This window comes from Pan troglodytes, chromosome 9, assembly GCF_028858775.2.
Source record: "Pan troglodytes isolate AG18354 chromosome 9, NHGRI_mPanTro3-v2.0_pri, whole genome shotgun sequence".
NCBI classification, from domain to species: Eukaryota; Metazoa; Chordata; class Mammalia; order Primates; family Hominidae; genus Pan; species Pan troglodytes.
Window position 1 is genome coordinate 120,714,550 of NC_072407.2, and position 16,181 is coordinate 120,730,730.

The window sequence follows — 16,181 nt, forward strand, 5'->3', positions numbered from 1 at the left end:
TCTCTGTTCTGAAATGTGCTCTCTATTGAGGGTTCAATTCTATTGCAGTTACCTCAAATACGGTCACATCACTAAAGGTGACCTCTCATTTTAATATTTGGCTTACTTTGTTATCTATTTTGCAAATAATAACAGTAGTTCATACTAACTTAAATTTCCCAGACAACAGCAAAGGATTCCCAAAAGTTACTTAAAAATAAATAGACATATACAAAGAGAGGTCAGGAGTTCAAGAACAGCCTGGGCAACATGGCAAGCACCCCCACTCTTTGCAAAAACAAAACAAACAACAACAACAAACTATAAAATACAATAGATCGTTGAAAAAGCTCAACTAGTTGTTAAAATTGTTAAAAGGAAATTATGTGGAATTTTTTTTTTTTGAGACGGAGTCTCGCTCTGTCGCCCAGGCTGGAGTGCAGTGGCACAATCTCGGCTCACTGCAAGCTCTGGCTCCCGGGTTCACACCACTCTCCTGCCTCAGCTTCCTGAGTAGCTGGGACTACAGGTGCCTGCCACCACACCCGGCTAATTTTTTTTTTTTGTATTTTTAGTAGAGACGGGGTTTCACCGTGTTAGCCAGGATGGTCTTGATCTCCTGACCTCGTGATCCACCCACTTTGGCCTCCCAAAGTGCTGGGATTACAGGCGTGAGCCAGCGCGCCTGGCCATGATGTGGAATTTTAATTTTTTTTCTTTTTTTTTTGAGACAGAGTTTTGCTCTTGTCACTCAGGCTGGAGTACAATTGTGTGATCTTGGCTCACAGCAACTTTTGCCTCCTGGTTCAGGCGATTCTCCTGCCTCAGCCTCCCAAGCAGCTTAGATTAACGGCGTGTACCACCACGCCCAGCTAATTCTTGTATTTTTAGTAGAGACGGGGTGTTTCACCATGTTGGCCAGGCTGGTCTTGAACTCATGACCTCAGATGATCCACCGACCTCGGCCTCCCAAAGTGTTGGGATTACAGGCATGAGCCACTGTGTCTGGCCTGAATTTTTAATTTCTAAAACTAAGATACTAGGAACCAAATTAACAGTCACTGACATTTGTCCCTTCTATGCCTGGGCTAACGACAAAAACAAACAAACAAACAAAAAACAGCTTTAGCCCTTTAAAGCTGCTATTGGTAGAAATGACTAAATAAGCAGGATGACTTCCATCTCCCACGACAACACTCTTTCTACCTAGAGCTCCAATCACAGGATATAAATGGGTTCCATATGGTCAGAACAACACAGCTGCCAGAACAACTGTGAAAATATTGTTGTTGGCTGGGAACGATGGCTCATGTCTGTAATCCCAGCACTTTGGGAGGCTGAGGTAGGCAGATCACCTGAGGTCAGGAGTTCGAGACCAGCCTGGCCAACATGGTGAAACCCCGTCTCTGTTAAAAATACAAAAATTGTCATGGTGCGCACCTGTAGTCCCAGCTACTTGGGAGCCTGACGTAGGAGAACTGCTTGAGCCCAGGAGGAGGAGGTTGCAGTGGGCCAAGATTGCGCCACTGCACTCCAGCCTGGGCAATGGAGCAAGACTCAGTCTCACAAAAAAAAAAAAAAAAAGAGAGAGAGAAAAGAAAAGAAAATACTGTTGTCTTGTTCTTACAGCCAGCATTAAAGACTCTGCTTATTAAGGTAAAGCAAACAAAGAAGAAAACCTTGGCTTTAACCCTTTGGTCTTAAATTTCTTCCCTCATCACAGATAAGTGAACCATTATTTCCAGTTGTTCCAGAGGCTCCCATTACCCTGTCACCTCAGGTTTTCTCTTTTGTGGTTCTGTGGTGCCAGTAGTCTGTAGTTTTTAACAGGCTGCTTGCACACTACTCAGTTTTACAGTATTGAAAAAGGTAAGATAGGTGGTCTCTGATGGTCTCATAATGACTTGCTGGGTCAGGTTCTTTAAAGTGTAAACCTTTTTTTCAATCAAGTGAGGCAGAACAGAATTAGACTAGAGGTATCCTAATTCCCCTTTTCAGTTCATCTTTTGACTGACTTGATTAAGGCCATTGACTTCTATTCCTCTGCCCTCTTTGACAGGGATTATACCCTACAAAAACTGTTCAAGGATAAAGCTTTAACAAAGTACATGTGATAGACTGTAAGTTAAGACACCCTGATATTTTGCCCTATATGATGGCCATTATGATTAACAGTCGTGAATTCAGCACATCCACACTGCCTCTTACCAGTGTTTCTCAGGAAGATTAGGAAATAATGAAAAGCAAGAGAATTCAAGTCAAGTTCAACAAGCTGTGAAATACAAGAGGAAATTATGAGGAACTGCCAGGGAGAAGGCAAAGGAGGAAGGAAACGAAAACTTTTTTTAAAACTTACTATGTGCTCAGCACAACTTTCAAGTTAGGTACTTTGTTTTACAACTGACAAAATGGATCCTAAACAGGATTAGTTTGCCCAAGGTCACAAAGCAAGAAATGCTTTAGCCAGTATTTGAACTTAGATCTGCACATAACATGTAGGCAAGAAGGTGGAGAAAATGGAACTCTCATACACTGCTAGTGGCAATGTACAGCCACGCTGGAAACCAGCCTTGCAGTTCCTCAAAAGGTTAAAAAGAGTTACCATATGAACTAGCAATTCTAGGTATACAGCGAAGAGAAATAAAAACATCTCCACACAAAGACCTGCACCTGAATTTTCATAGCAGCATTATCCTTAATAGCCAGTTCCTTCTATTTTTTTTATAATAGTACAAACTTTATTCATAAATAAAACTTCATAAGGTTAAAGCAGGGTCAGTTCCTATTTTAAAAAGGGAACAGGGGAAGGCAGCCTGCTATTTTATTTAAAATCACAAGTTAGGTTTTTCAGACGGATAACAGTTGAGATCATTAAATCCCCTTCCTACTTCTCAGATTTTCACAAAATAGCACATTAAATCCTCAGTCCTTGGAAAACAACCCCAAATGTCTACCAACTGATGACTGGATAAATCAGAAGTAATAGAGCCATACAATAAAATATTATTCAGGAAAAAGGAATGGAATATTGATACAAGCTACAACACAGATGAACTCGGAAAACATTATGCTAAGTCAAAGAAGCCAGTCACAAAAAAAAAACATACTATAAGATTCTATTTATATGACATGTCCAGACTAGGCAAAGCTAGAATGACAGAAAGTATACCAGCGGTTGCTTAGGGGTGTGGGAAAATGAGGTGTGACTGCTAAAAGGGTTTCTTTTGTGGGACTGATCAAAATGTTCTAAAATTTATTGTGGTAATGGTTGCAGAACTCTAAATGCACTAAAAAGCATTAAATTGTATACTTTTGATGTGTGATGTCATTTATATCTCAATAAAGCTATTACCCCCAAAAAACAAAACCCCAAAAAACCAACCCCACAAGCTTAGGGCTGACATCTGCCACCTTAGGTCTCCAAATTCACATTCACTGTAACGTTTAGATAATGACTGAAGAGTATTTGTTGTGTTTTGGTTACTCTAGTATCCCTTTACTAAGTAACACCCCAATTTCCTTCTAAGGAATTACATATGCCCTGGTCTCCCCTGTCCCAACAGACCAAGCCTCACCAATTTTCTAAGCCAAGTGGTAGACACATAGCCCACACTAGGCCAGCGGAATGTTGCCTCCTAAGAATCTAAATTGTTATAGTGCATCCATTACAGCTTCCTAAGTCCTTCGGAGCTATCTCAATTCTTAGTCATTTCCAAGTATGTTTCTCTAGCCTTCTCAATCTTGTGAATTCCCATTATTTTTCCAATAAATTTCCTTTTGCTTAAGTTAGATCGAGTTGGTTTCTGATGCCTATAATTAAAGAATGGTATATTTTCCAATCTCCTAGTATTGAGAGGCATTTTACAAAAGTGTGGTACCAAAAAAAGCTCAACATCACCCAACTAGCTGCATTTACACTGACTGCTTCCTCTTATTTTCCAAACCTTAATTTCCAAGAGGGAAAAAAAACCTATGGTTAAAGGCCGGGCGCGGTGGCTCACGCCTGTAATCCCAGCACTTTGGGAGGCCGAGGTGGGCAGATCATGAGCTCAGGAGATGAAGACCATCCTGGCTAACATGGTGAAACCCCGTCTCTACTAAAAAAATACAAAAAAATTAGCCGGGCGTGGTGGCAGGCGCCTGTAGTCCCAGCCACTTGGGAGGCTGAGGTAGGAGAATGGCGTGAACCCAGGAGGCGGAACTTGCAGTGAGCCAAGATTGCACCACTGCACTCCAGCCTGGGCAACAGAGCGAGACTCTGTCTCAAAACAAAATAAAACAAAACAAAAAAACAACCTATGGTTACTGCAGACGAGGTAGCAATGATTGTTACAAATGTCCCCTGCTTACCAGGAAAAAAAAAAAGGGAGATGGTAATTTCTAATTATATCTCTAATTTAGGCTGGGGATGGTGGCTCACACCTGTAATCTCAACCCTCTGCAAGGCTGAGGCAGGAGAACTGCTTGAGGCCAGGAGTTCAAGACCAGCCAGTGTGACAAATTGAGACTCTGTCTCCCCGAACCCACCCAAAAACAAAACAAAACACACACCAAAAAAAAAAAACAAAAAAAACCTTTGAGTTTTTAGGAAATAATTTTTTCAATCATGATAAACCCATTGTTAGCAGGAGGAATGACTTATTTACAGGATTCAGAATGCTGTAATTCCTAACTATAAATAGTAAACTATTAATCCTTATTAGACCTTAGTTGACCTGGCACAAAATTTTGTTGCCAACAGTACGGAGCTTCCATGTTTCCCTCAATAATCAACTACTTCTCATTTCTTCACCTTCTTACATTTTCAAAAAAGTCTTCAAGAGGTGTTCCCAGGGTTTAGAAGCAACGAGAGAGGCCATCTTTCTCAATCATAACCCCAAAGTTAATATAAAGTTTCAAATAATGCTAAGCAGACAAAAACAGTATATTCTTAAGCCTTCCAAAGAAGTCTATGTTCCTATAAAGCTACACCTTTAGAATGGCAGTTATTCTACTGGCCACAGCATCCAGACCTAGAACTGGTCACAGATGGCTCTAGAAATACGTTGTGGGAGCAATCTGTAGTATATCTGGTTCCAGCCTGTCAATGTAAAAGCTCTTTTGAGAGCATATAATTTTAAGTGCCTAATTCTCTAACAGTCTTTTTTTTTTTTTTTTTTTTTTGAGACAGGGTCTTGCTCTGTTGCCCAGGATGGAGTGCAGTGGCACAATCCTGGCTCACTTACAGCCTCAACCTCCTGAACATCTAAGACTACATGTCCCCCATGCCCAGCTAATTTTTGTACAGTCAGGGTTTTGTCATGTTGTTTAGGCTGGTTTTGAACCCCTGGACTCAAGCAATCCACCCACCTTGGCTTCCCAAAGTGCTGGGATTATAGGCATGAGCCACTGCACCCAGCCAATTCTCCAAATCTCACAGCCAAACTGCAACTAAAGTCCATCTCAAACAAATATTCAAATGCAGAAGACTCACCCATCTAATCAAGGCAGTTTTAATATTTAGGGGAAAAAAAATGCCTGGATAAAACTGTAAAACCAAGCATGATAGAAGAGATACTTTTAGAAATGGGGGAGGGATGACAAAAATAAAAAGAGAAGGTAGATAAGAATGGAAAGAATACTAGAAGACAGCCTGCCATGAGGTTATATTTTACCAGGGGGGTGATGGGTGCACCCAATTCTCAGAAATAGCAACTAAATAATTTACTTGGCCAGGCGTGGTGGCTCACGCCTGTAATTCCAGTACTTTGGGAGGCCAAGGAGAGTGGATCGCCTGAGGTCAGGAGTTCAAGACCAACCTGGACAACATGGTGAAACCCCGTCTCCACTAGAAATACAAAAATCAGCCGGGTATGCTGGCGTCCGCCTGTAATCCCAAGTCACTTGGGAGGCCAAGGCACGAGAATCGCTTGAACCCGGGAGGCAGAGGTTGCAGTGAGCCGAGAGCACACCATTGCACTCCAGCCTGAGCGACAGAGCGAAACCCTGTCTCAAAAACAAAAGAATTTACTCATGTAACCAAACACCACCTGTTCCCCAAAAAACCCATGAAAATAAAAATTTTAAAAAATTTTTTACTAGGGGATCTGTAAATTTTGTTTCGGTTCTAAAATCCTAATATTTGTGACTTGTCACTCTGATTGATTCTAAGAAACACATAATCTTGTGCTTTCCATGGATCCCCAGGACAAAACAATAGGAAAGAAAAAGGCAATAAAAAAAAAGAAAAAGGCAATACAAGTAGTGACCTTGAGGATCTAAAACAATATACTCATACAATACCTTGCTATTTCAAAATACTTTGGTTATACACTACATTTGATCTTAACAATAAAAATCCTGTGAGGGAGAGTACTTATTTCTACTTTACAGAAAAAGCTGGATGTCAGATTGGTTAAGTGGCTGAAGAGTTAATTGCCTATATGCTGTAACAACACTGAGAGTACAAGTAACAAAGTTAATTTTAAATTTTAATACAAGGTAAGAAATAAGAGTCAGCAAATATCCACTAAGAATGAGGACTGGGCTAAGTGCAGTGGTTCACATCTATAATTCTAGCACATTGCGAAGCCAAGGCAGGAGGATTGCTTGAGCCCAGGAGGTCAAGACCAACCTGGTCAACATGGCAAAACCTTGACTCTACAAAAAACAAAAACAAAAACAAAAACAAAAAACAGCCAGGTGTGCTGGTACTACACTATCATCCTTACTCAGGAGGCTGGGGCAGGAGTATCACGTGAGCCCAGGAGTTTGAGGCTGCAGTGAGCTAGGATTGTGACACTGCACTCCAGCCCAGGCAACTTAGCAAGACTCAGTCTCTTTAAAACAAATTTAAAACAATTACGTCTCCTAAATTAACTAATTTCCTTTTTTGAAACTATTATATAAAATAACCCATAACATTTTTTTAGCATTTATCATGTACTAGGCATTGTACTAAGCATCTGAATTATCTCACTTAATCTTTACAACAACCCTATGGTATTATACTATTACCTCAATTATATAGGTCAGGAGTCCAAGACTTATAGATCCCAAATAACCAATTTATGAAGGAGTAGAGCTGGGATTCAATCTGGGCAGTTCCCTACACCACGTTCACCTGCAGACATGAGTTACCTAAGTTTCATCAAAGCACGCTAAATAAGCACAGGCACTATGCTAAGTACTAGAGATAAAAGTTGAATGATGCAGTTCCTACTGGAAAGGAACTCTCATAAGACCTCAGTGGGTCAGGCACGGTGGCTCACGTCTGTAATCCCAACACTTTGGGAGACTGAAGCAGGCAGATCACAAGGTCAGGAGATCGAGACCATCCTGGCTAACATGGTGAAACCCCATCTCTACTAACACACAAAAAATTAGCCGGGTGCTGTGGCGCACGCCTGTAGTCCCCGCTACTCGGGAGGCTGAGGCAGGAGAATCGCGTGAACCCAGGAGTCGGAGATTGCAGTGAGTGGACATCGCGCCACTGCACTCCAGCCTGGCAACAGAGTAAGGCTCTGTCTCAAAAAAAAAAAAGAAAGAAAGAAAAAAAGACTTCAGTGTAGATAAAATGGATTAACATGAACTACATCATAGTAGATTCCTAGGTATTTCTAATACCTACACCCAAATTACCCCTCTGATGATGCATATCCTTGTTTTGATACTTTATCCAGCCAAAACAACACTCTCAACTCTGGGCAATCGTTACCCAGCGTTCTCTGCTTGGAACACAGCTCAATTCTTCCAGGTTGTCCCATCTTCCTCTAATGACTACATACATACGCAATTCCAACTAGAAAGGTACTCATCATATTACAGTGAATTACCCATACAATTAGCTGTCCTTTCCAGACTGTAAGACAGCAACCATATATCTGTCTTATTCATCACAGAATTCCCAAGGTGAAACACTTTCTAGGTCACTCCACACGTTGGCTCAATGAAAAAGTACTCAGTGATGTCACAGGGTTTGTCCTTAGCACAGCCTGAATTCAATCATTTCATCAATTTAAGTATATCTGTTGTCATCATTTATCAAACTGGCCTACGTATAATGCATGTTTATATGTACGTGTATATTTATGTGTATGTGTGTGTGGGTATGTATATACATGCATTTATTTCCTTGCTCTTTCTACTGAAAGGACCAAGTAGCAAACAGGGTACCTAATGCCTGGGTCTTGGTCCCTAATACTACTCCACACTAAAAAGAATCAAGGATCCTTGGATGCCAATGCTGGGCCAGGATAGGTATAAGATAAGCCTGCATCATGATATGTCAAAAAGCAAGAAAGGGGCCGGGTACGATGGCTCACATCTATAATCCCAGCACTTTGGGAAGCCAAAGTGGGCGATCATTTGAGGTCAGGATTTCGAGACCAGCCTGGTCTACAGGGTGAAACCCTGCCTCTACTAAAAATGCAAAAATTAGTTAGGTGTGGTAGCACACATCTGTAATTCCAGCTACTGGGGAGGCTGAGACACAAGAACTGCTTGAACCCAGGATGGGAAGGCTGCGGTGAGCCAAGATCATGCCACTGCACTCCAGCCTCTCTGACAGAGCTAGACTCCAACTCAAAAAAGAAAAAAAAAAAAAAAACCAAGAAAGTACTCAAGAAAAATGAAGGGGACACATCATAAAAACATAGGAACCAGGCTGAAAGAGCTTACATTGGCCAGATCTAGGATATTTTTAGAATAATAAAAAAAAAATTGAAAAAAATGGTGAGTATAAGTCCATACTGATAACAGATATATATGGATGAGGGGAAGGGAAGTTTCTTCTTTATAGGGGCAAATACAGAGGGAGTGCTAGAATTGGAAAGTCATCATAACCCATCAGAGCAGAGATGAGATCAAGCAAGAATCACCAATGGGTGCTAAAACTAGGGGGGAAATTTTGTTATTTTTTTTAAAAAGTATCATGCCATGAATTGCAAATCACAAGATACGAAGTTAAATCCCACCTCTACCACTCATGAGCTACAAGTATCTTTGGCTAGGTCAAGTTTCTCAAGCTCAGCACTACTGACATTTTGGGCCACAAAATTCTTTGTTGTAAGGGGCTGTCCTTTAGCATCCCCCCATTGATGATAATAAAAAATGTTTCTACAAATTGCTAAATGTCCCCTGGGGGACAAAAATTCTCCCTGGTTGAAAACAATACGCTAAGAGAACTAACTGCTCTGAACTTTTGTTTTCTCATCCACAAAATGGGGATAATACCTAGCCTGAACATCTATCTTACTGGGTTGGAGGAGGAGGGTGGCCATAGTATTATTGTATTTGTATGGTCTTAAAATGCACCCCAGATTGCTTATTCGTCTCAAGGGAGAGGGGAAAGGGCAGTAATTATAGAATGGAAAAACCACACAACACCTTGACGGGGTAATCAAAATTAACATCACCAAAGAGGAATAAATGGACACTAGGCACACCTTCAAACATGATACCCTGAGAAGGCCATAATGTGATTTCTGCATTATTTGGGCTGAGAAAGCCTACCTTGAATCTAATTACTTGGGAATATCACAAAATCCCAAAACGGGAAATGTACTATTAATTAAAAAAGGGGGCCAGGCATGGTGGCTAATGTCTGTAATCCTAGCACTATGGCGAACCCAGGAGTTTTAATCAGCCTGGATAACATAGCAAAACCCTATCCCTACAAAAAAATAGAAAAATTAGCCGGGTGTTGTGGCACATGCCTGTAGTCCCAGCTACTAGGAGGCTGACGCAGGAGGATCACTTGAGCCTATGAGGTCAAGGCTGCAGTGAGCCGAGATCAGGCCACTGAACTCCAGCCTGGGTGACAGGGCAAGACCCTGTCGCAAAAAAAAAAAAAGAGGGATGGGGGAAGGGGTTGTAGGCTGTATTTTTAATATGTTGATGTCATAAAAAGAAGAACAAACACTAGGGAAACGCTAATGAGTAAAAAAGACATAACTACAAATAATACCTGACCCTAGACTGGATCCTGTATAGAAGAAAAAAACTGCTATAAAGGACATGTTTGGGTCCATTAATAATTAGAATGACAGATGAGAGAGAAGTATTTTATCAATGTTAACTGAAGGTAACTGTACTGTGGTTACATAAGAGAATATCCTAAAGAAATACACACCGAAATATTTAGAGTTGTAAAAGCCATGATTTTCTAATTTACCCTTAAAAATTTCAGAAAAAGTGTGTATACGTGAGAGAGAAATGTTAGTTCACTATATCACTTCTGCAGAGCAAAAAGAAAACTGTTTAATGGTTGACACATAACCTTACATATGTGATAAAAAGGGTTAACATACCTGAATAGGAGATGGCTTTTCCCAGCCCATTTCAAAAATTCCCATCAGTAACTCCCGTTTCAAACAGTAATCTTCAAACTCATTTCCTTTTGTGGAGGTCACATCCTAGTCAAACAAAAAGGAACAATAAAAGAATAAATAACACTGCTGGTAAATTTGGTGTCCTTTGGTAAATTTATCTGTGTTTAAGAAAATTTATCTGGGCCAGGCATGGTGGCTCATGCCTGTAATCCCAGCACTTTGGGAGGCCAAGGCGGGCAGATCACCTGAGGTCAGAAGTTCAAGACCAGCCTAGCCAACATGGTGAAACTCCAACTCCACGAAAAATACAAAAAATTAACCAGGGTGGTGGTGCACGCCTGTAGTCGCAGCTACTTGGGAGGCTGAGGCAGGAGAATCGCTTGAACCCAGGAGACGGAGGTTGCAGTGAGGTGAGATCGCACTCACTGCACAGCCTGGGGGGACAGAGCCAGACTCTATCTCAAAAAAAAAAAAAAAAGGAAAGAAAACTTCTCTGACTTTAGTACTTTACCTGCCCAATCTTAAATATAAATATATGCAGATTACTTGTTTTAATCTGTATTTCAACTTTTCCTGAAGAAAAACCACTGTCCCTGCTTTGACACACAAGCTTTTTAAAAAACTATGTTTTGGGGAAAGAGCACTTGGTCATAGCCTTCTTTTTTTCTTTGAGAGATGGAGTCTCGCTCTGTCACCCAGGCTGCAGTGCAGTGGCGTGATCTCGGCTCACTGCAACCTCCGCCTCCCAAGTTCAAGTGATTCTCCTGTCTCAGCCTCCTGAGCAGCTGGATTACAGGTACATGCCACCACACCCAACTAATTTTTGTATTTTTAGTAGAGACAGGGTTTCAACATGTTGGCCAGGCTGGTCTTGAACTCCTGACCTCAGGTGATCCGCCTGCCTCGGCCTCCCAAAGTGCTGGGAATACAGGCAAGAGCCACTGTGCCCGGCCCTTGGTCACAGTCTCCTAAGGACTGATGGAATAGTGTTATTTTTTTACACAAATATCATGCCATGAATTGCAAATCACAAGATATGAAGTTAAATCCCACCTCTACCACTCATGAGCTACAAATATCTTTGGCTAAGTCAAATTTCTCAAGTTCAGCACTACTGACACTTTGGGCCACAAAATTCTTTGTTGTAAAGGGCTGTCCTTTAGCTTCCCCCCATTGATGATAAGCAAAAATGTTTCTACAAATTGCTAAATGCCCCCGGGGGACAAAAATTCTCCCGGTTGAAAACAATAGGCTAAGAGAACTAACTGCTGAGCTTTTGTTTTCTCATCCACAAAATGGGAATATATAGCCTGAATATCTATCTTACTGGGTTGGAGGAGGAGGGTGGCAGTGGTGTTATGGTCCTGAAACCAATTCCCTCCAGATACCGAGGGACAGCTATACCTCACTTCTAGTTCCCCACCATTATTCTACTTGTATTTTACAACCAACTTACCGAAGTTTTGATTCTTAGATCCTTTGGAGGGAGTTTTAAAGTCTTTTTCCAGTCATCACCAGGTCTAGAGAGAATACAGTAAACTTGAAGTATCAAAATTCATAGCATCCTAACAATGATTCATCTCAATTATAATTAAGTGTTAAAAAAGCACAGTAAGTTTAATATATTCCATTTAATATATCTAACAAGATAATTAAACAACTTTAGAAAAAGTGTTCTTATAGAGAATCTCAGGAGGATAAAAAAATCAAGAACAGAAGGGATTAAGGCATCCATCCTCTTAAGCAATATTGTATACAGTGTAACTGTTGTCAAAAGGTGTTTTGTTTGACCTACACAGCATGTGTTTTAATTTAAATGAGTTTAAATTAGTTCTCAACATTTAAAAACTGTAAGATTTTATATATCTTATATAACTCCTGGGCTCAAGCAATCCGCCTGCCTCGGCCTCCCAAAGTGATAGGATTATAGGTGTGAGCCACCATGGCAGGCTATTCTCATTTTTAAAATAGGTTAACAGGCCAGGCGTGGTGGCTCACATCAGTAATCCCAGCACTTTGGGAGGCCAAGGTGGGCGGATCACTTGAGGTCAGGAGTTCGAGACCAGCCTGGCCAATATGGTGAAACCCCACCTCTCCTGAAAATACAAAAATTAGCCAGGCATGGTGGGACACAACTGTAGTCCCAGCTACTCGGGAGGCTGAGGCAGGGGAATCACTTGAACCTGGGAGGCGGACACTGCAGTGAGCCAAGCTCACGACACTGCACTCCAGCCTAAGTGACAGAGGGAGACTCTGTCTCAAAAATAAATAAGGTGGGCGCACACCTGTAATCCCAACACTTTGGGAGGCCAAGGCAAGCGGATCACCTGAGGTCAGGAGTTCGAGAGTAGCCTGGCCGATATGGTGAAACCCAGTCTCTACCAAAAATACAAAAATTAGCCAGGCATGGTGGCATGTGCCTGTAACCCCCGCTACTCAAGAGGCTGAGGCAGGAGAATTGCTTGAACCCGGGAGCCAAGATCCTGCGACAGAGCAAGACTCCGTCCCAAATAAATAAATAAAACAAAATAGGTTAACAGTTACATCAAACAATTGATATAATGCACTCAGCACAGTGCCTGGCAAAATAATAGCACAGTATTAGCCAATGAGCATCTCTTAATCTTTCTTTTTTATTGGAAATGCTAGAAACCATGAAAGAGAATAAAAACAAGGAGAATATAAATAAACTCTCTTTTTGGCCAGGTAAAAACCTCAAGTAATAAATACTCAAAGCATTAAAAAAAAAAAAAAAAAAAAAGATCAGGGAACATCTGCAGACAAAGTATTTAACTGTGACATCTTTGAAAAAGTCTTCACTGCAGCTGTTCTTACATAACCAGAGTCCCCAAAACATCTCAAATGCTCCATTCACAGAAAGAAAGACCACTTATTTTACTTAAAACTAGGTCCTACATAATGCATACTCTAACATTGGTAACTTTTTGCTACCAATTCCAAGACTACTACTGTACTAAAGCCTTTTTTTTTTTTTTTTTCTGAGATGGAGTCTTGCTATGTCACCCAGGCTAGAGTGCAGTGGCATGATCTCGGCTTACTGCAACCTCCACCTCCCGGGGTTCAAGCAATTCTCCTGCCTCAGCCTCCAGAGCAGCTGGGATTACAGGAGCCTGCCACTACACCCGGCTAGTTTTTGTATTTTTAGTAGAGATGGGGATTCAGCTGGTCTCGAACTCCTGACCTCGTGATCCTCCTGCCTTGGCCTCCCAAAGTGCTGGGATTACAGGCGTGAGCCACCGCACCCAGCCTACTAAAGCCTTTCATCTAGGCCTGTATCATCAAAGTTTCTGATGTCAGTTTGACATACCGTCGAATTCAACAAAATAGTGAATAATAATGCATAAGATACAATGCAAAACCTGACCACAAGAAATTTATAATCTTATGAGATGAAAAAACTATTTAAAATGAGAAAGTAAGTGACAGAGGTTAAGTATTAGAAGTGTTCTGAGACACTTGATGGGATCTAGAGGACTTCATGGAAGAGAGGGCAGAGAAAATGAGATTTGAAGAACCGCAGAACTGAAAAGAAACCATTAATCGTAGGAAAACCAGAAAAGAAAAATCAAAATCCACTGTTGTCCCCAAATCAGAATTTATTTTTTATTTCTTTGAGATGGGGTCTTACCCTGTCACCCAGGCTTGAGTGCAGTGGTGCGATCATAGTTCACTGCAGCCTTTATTATTTGTAGAGACAGGGTCTTGCTATGTTGCCCAGGTTAGTCTCAAACTCCTGGCCTCAAGTGATCTTCCCACCTCAGCCTCCCAAAGTGATGGGATGAACGGCATGAGCCATCATATCCAGCCCCAGAATTTTTTAAATAGAAAATATTCTCATAGGCCAGGTGCAGTGGCTCACGCCTGTAATCCCAGCACTCTGGGAGGCCAAGGCAGGCAGATCACCTGAGGTCAGGAATTCAAGCCTAGCCTGGCCAACATGATGAAATCTCATCTCTACTAAAAATACAAAAATTAGCCAGACGTGATGGTGGACACCTGTAATCCCAGCTACTTGGGAGGCAGAGGCAGGAGAATGGCTTGAACTGAACCCAGGAGGTGCAGGTTGCAGTGAGTCGAGATCACACCATTGCACTCTAGCCTGGGCAACAGAGTGAGTGAGAGTCCATCTCAAAAAAAAAAAAAAAAAAAAAATTAAAAATAGGCTGGGCGCAGTGGCTCACATGTGTAATCCCAGCACTGTGAGAGGTCGAGGTGGGCAGATCACTTCAGCTCAGGAGTTCCAGACCAGCCTGGGCAACATGACAAAACCCCGTCGCTACTGGTGCATGCCAGTAGTCCCCACTATTTGTAGGGCTGAGGCAGGAGGATCACTTGAGCCTGGGAAGTTGAGGCTGCAGTGAGCCATGATCGTGCCACCATACTCCAGCCTAGGCAACAAAGTGAGACCCTGTCTCAAAAAAAAAAAAAAAAGTTATAAAAAAAATTAAAAATAGTCTAAATTTTGCTAACCTACTTACATTCTGCCAAGACAAACTACAACTGAAGTAGTATTCATTTCTATACCAATTAAAGCATTCACCTTAAAAATAACGGAATATACACTAATACCAATTCTCCCAATGACCTAACCAATTCTGCTGAAAATTAGTTCTTAGAGGTCCTAGTGAACCACATACGGTAACTATATGACAGTCTGGTAGCTTGTATAAGCTATTTTTCTGTAGGAAGTGAAAAGATCTAGGTTGTAATAAAACATATACCTCAGTTCAGTAACCCAGTGTCAACATCTTATAAAGATTCCCAGGGTTAAATTATTTTATATGGCAAGTTTTTTTTTTTTTTTGAGATGGAGTATTTCTCTGTTGCCCAGGCTGGAGTGCAGTGACACGATCTTGGCTCTCTGCAACCTCCACCTCTCGGTTTCAAGTGATTCTCCTGCCTCAGCCTCCTGAGTAGCTGGGATTACAGGGGCATGCCATCACGCCCAGCTGATTTTTGTATTTTTAGTAAAGACAGGGTTTCACCATGTTGGTCAGGCTGGCCTCAAACTTTTGACCTCGTGATCTACCTGCCTCAGCCTCCCAAAGTGCTGGGATTAAAGGCGTGAGCTACCGCACCTGGCCTTTTTTTTTTTTTGAGATGGAGTTTCGCTCTTGTTGCCCAAGCTGGAGTGTAATGGTGCAATCTCGGCTCACTGCAACCTCCGCCTCCCAGGTTTAAGTGATTCTCCTGCCTCAGCCTCCCGAGTAGCATTATGGGCATGTGCCACCACGCCCAGCTAATTTTGTACTTTTAGTAGAGACGGGGTTTATTTTTAGTAGAGACAGGGTTTCTCCATGTTTGTCAGGCTGGTCTCGAACTCTGGACCTCAGGTGATCTGCCCACCTTGGCCTCCCAATGTGCTTGGATTACAGGCGTGTGCCACTGCACCCGGCCCTATATGGCAAGTTCTTAACAAAAGCCAAACATCAACTGGAGTCAAGAATCTTAAATGTTAATTTCCTATAACTGAATCTTTAAAGTGATGGTTACCATTCAAATATTGTAATTTAAAGTATGCACTTAAAAGTAACAAATAGCCTACATACTTTCAGCTTTAAAAGAAAAAATATCCTCTAGTAAGAGGAGGCTCTTCAATTTTAAGGTTAACAAAAGGTTTCTGAGACTGTTCAGAACTGTGTTCTGTGAGTTCAAAATTCTTAGTTCCCTTTTTATATGTAAAAGGAGGAAAAAAATTAAAAATTTTTTTTTTGGGTAGAGACAGAGTCTCATTATGTTGCCTAGGCTGGTCTCAAACTCCTGGACTCAAGTGATCCTCCCACATTGGCCTCCCCAAAGTACAGGGATTACAGGCGTGAGTCACCTCAACCAGCCAACTTTTTTTTTTTTTAAAGTAAAAAAGCTAAGTTC

General features: G+C 41.5%; 1 protein-coding gene across 6 annotated transcripts in view; it reads right to left on the reverse strand.

Moving 5' to 3' along the window:
* The window catches only part of DDX6 (DEAD-box helicase 6), a 44,254-nt gene that overhangs the window by 21,703 nt on the left and 6,370 nt on the right, over positions 1 to 16,181 (reverse strand). For all 6 annotated transcript variants that reach the window (XM_054662764.2, XM_054662765.2, XM_016922100.4 and 3 more), the window contains exons 3-4: positions 11,746 to 11,809; positions 10,269 to 10,373 (exon numbers count right to left, since the gene is read on the reverse strand). In XM_054662764.2, the coding sequence (XP_054518739.1) occupies positions 10,269 to 10,373; positions 11,746 to 11,809 (169 nt within the window). The remainder of the gene's footprint in view (positions 1 to 10,268; positions 10,374 to 11,745; positions 11,810 to 16,181) is intronic.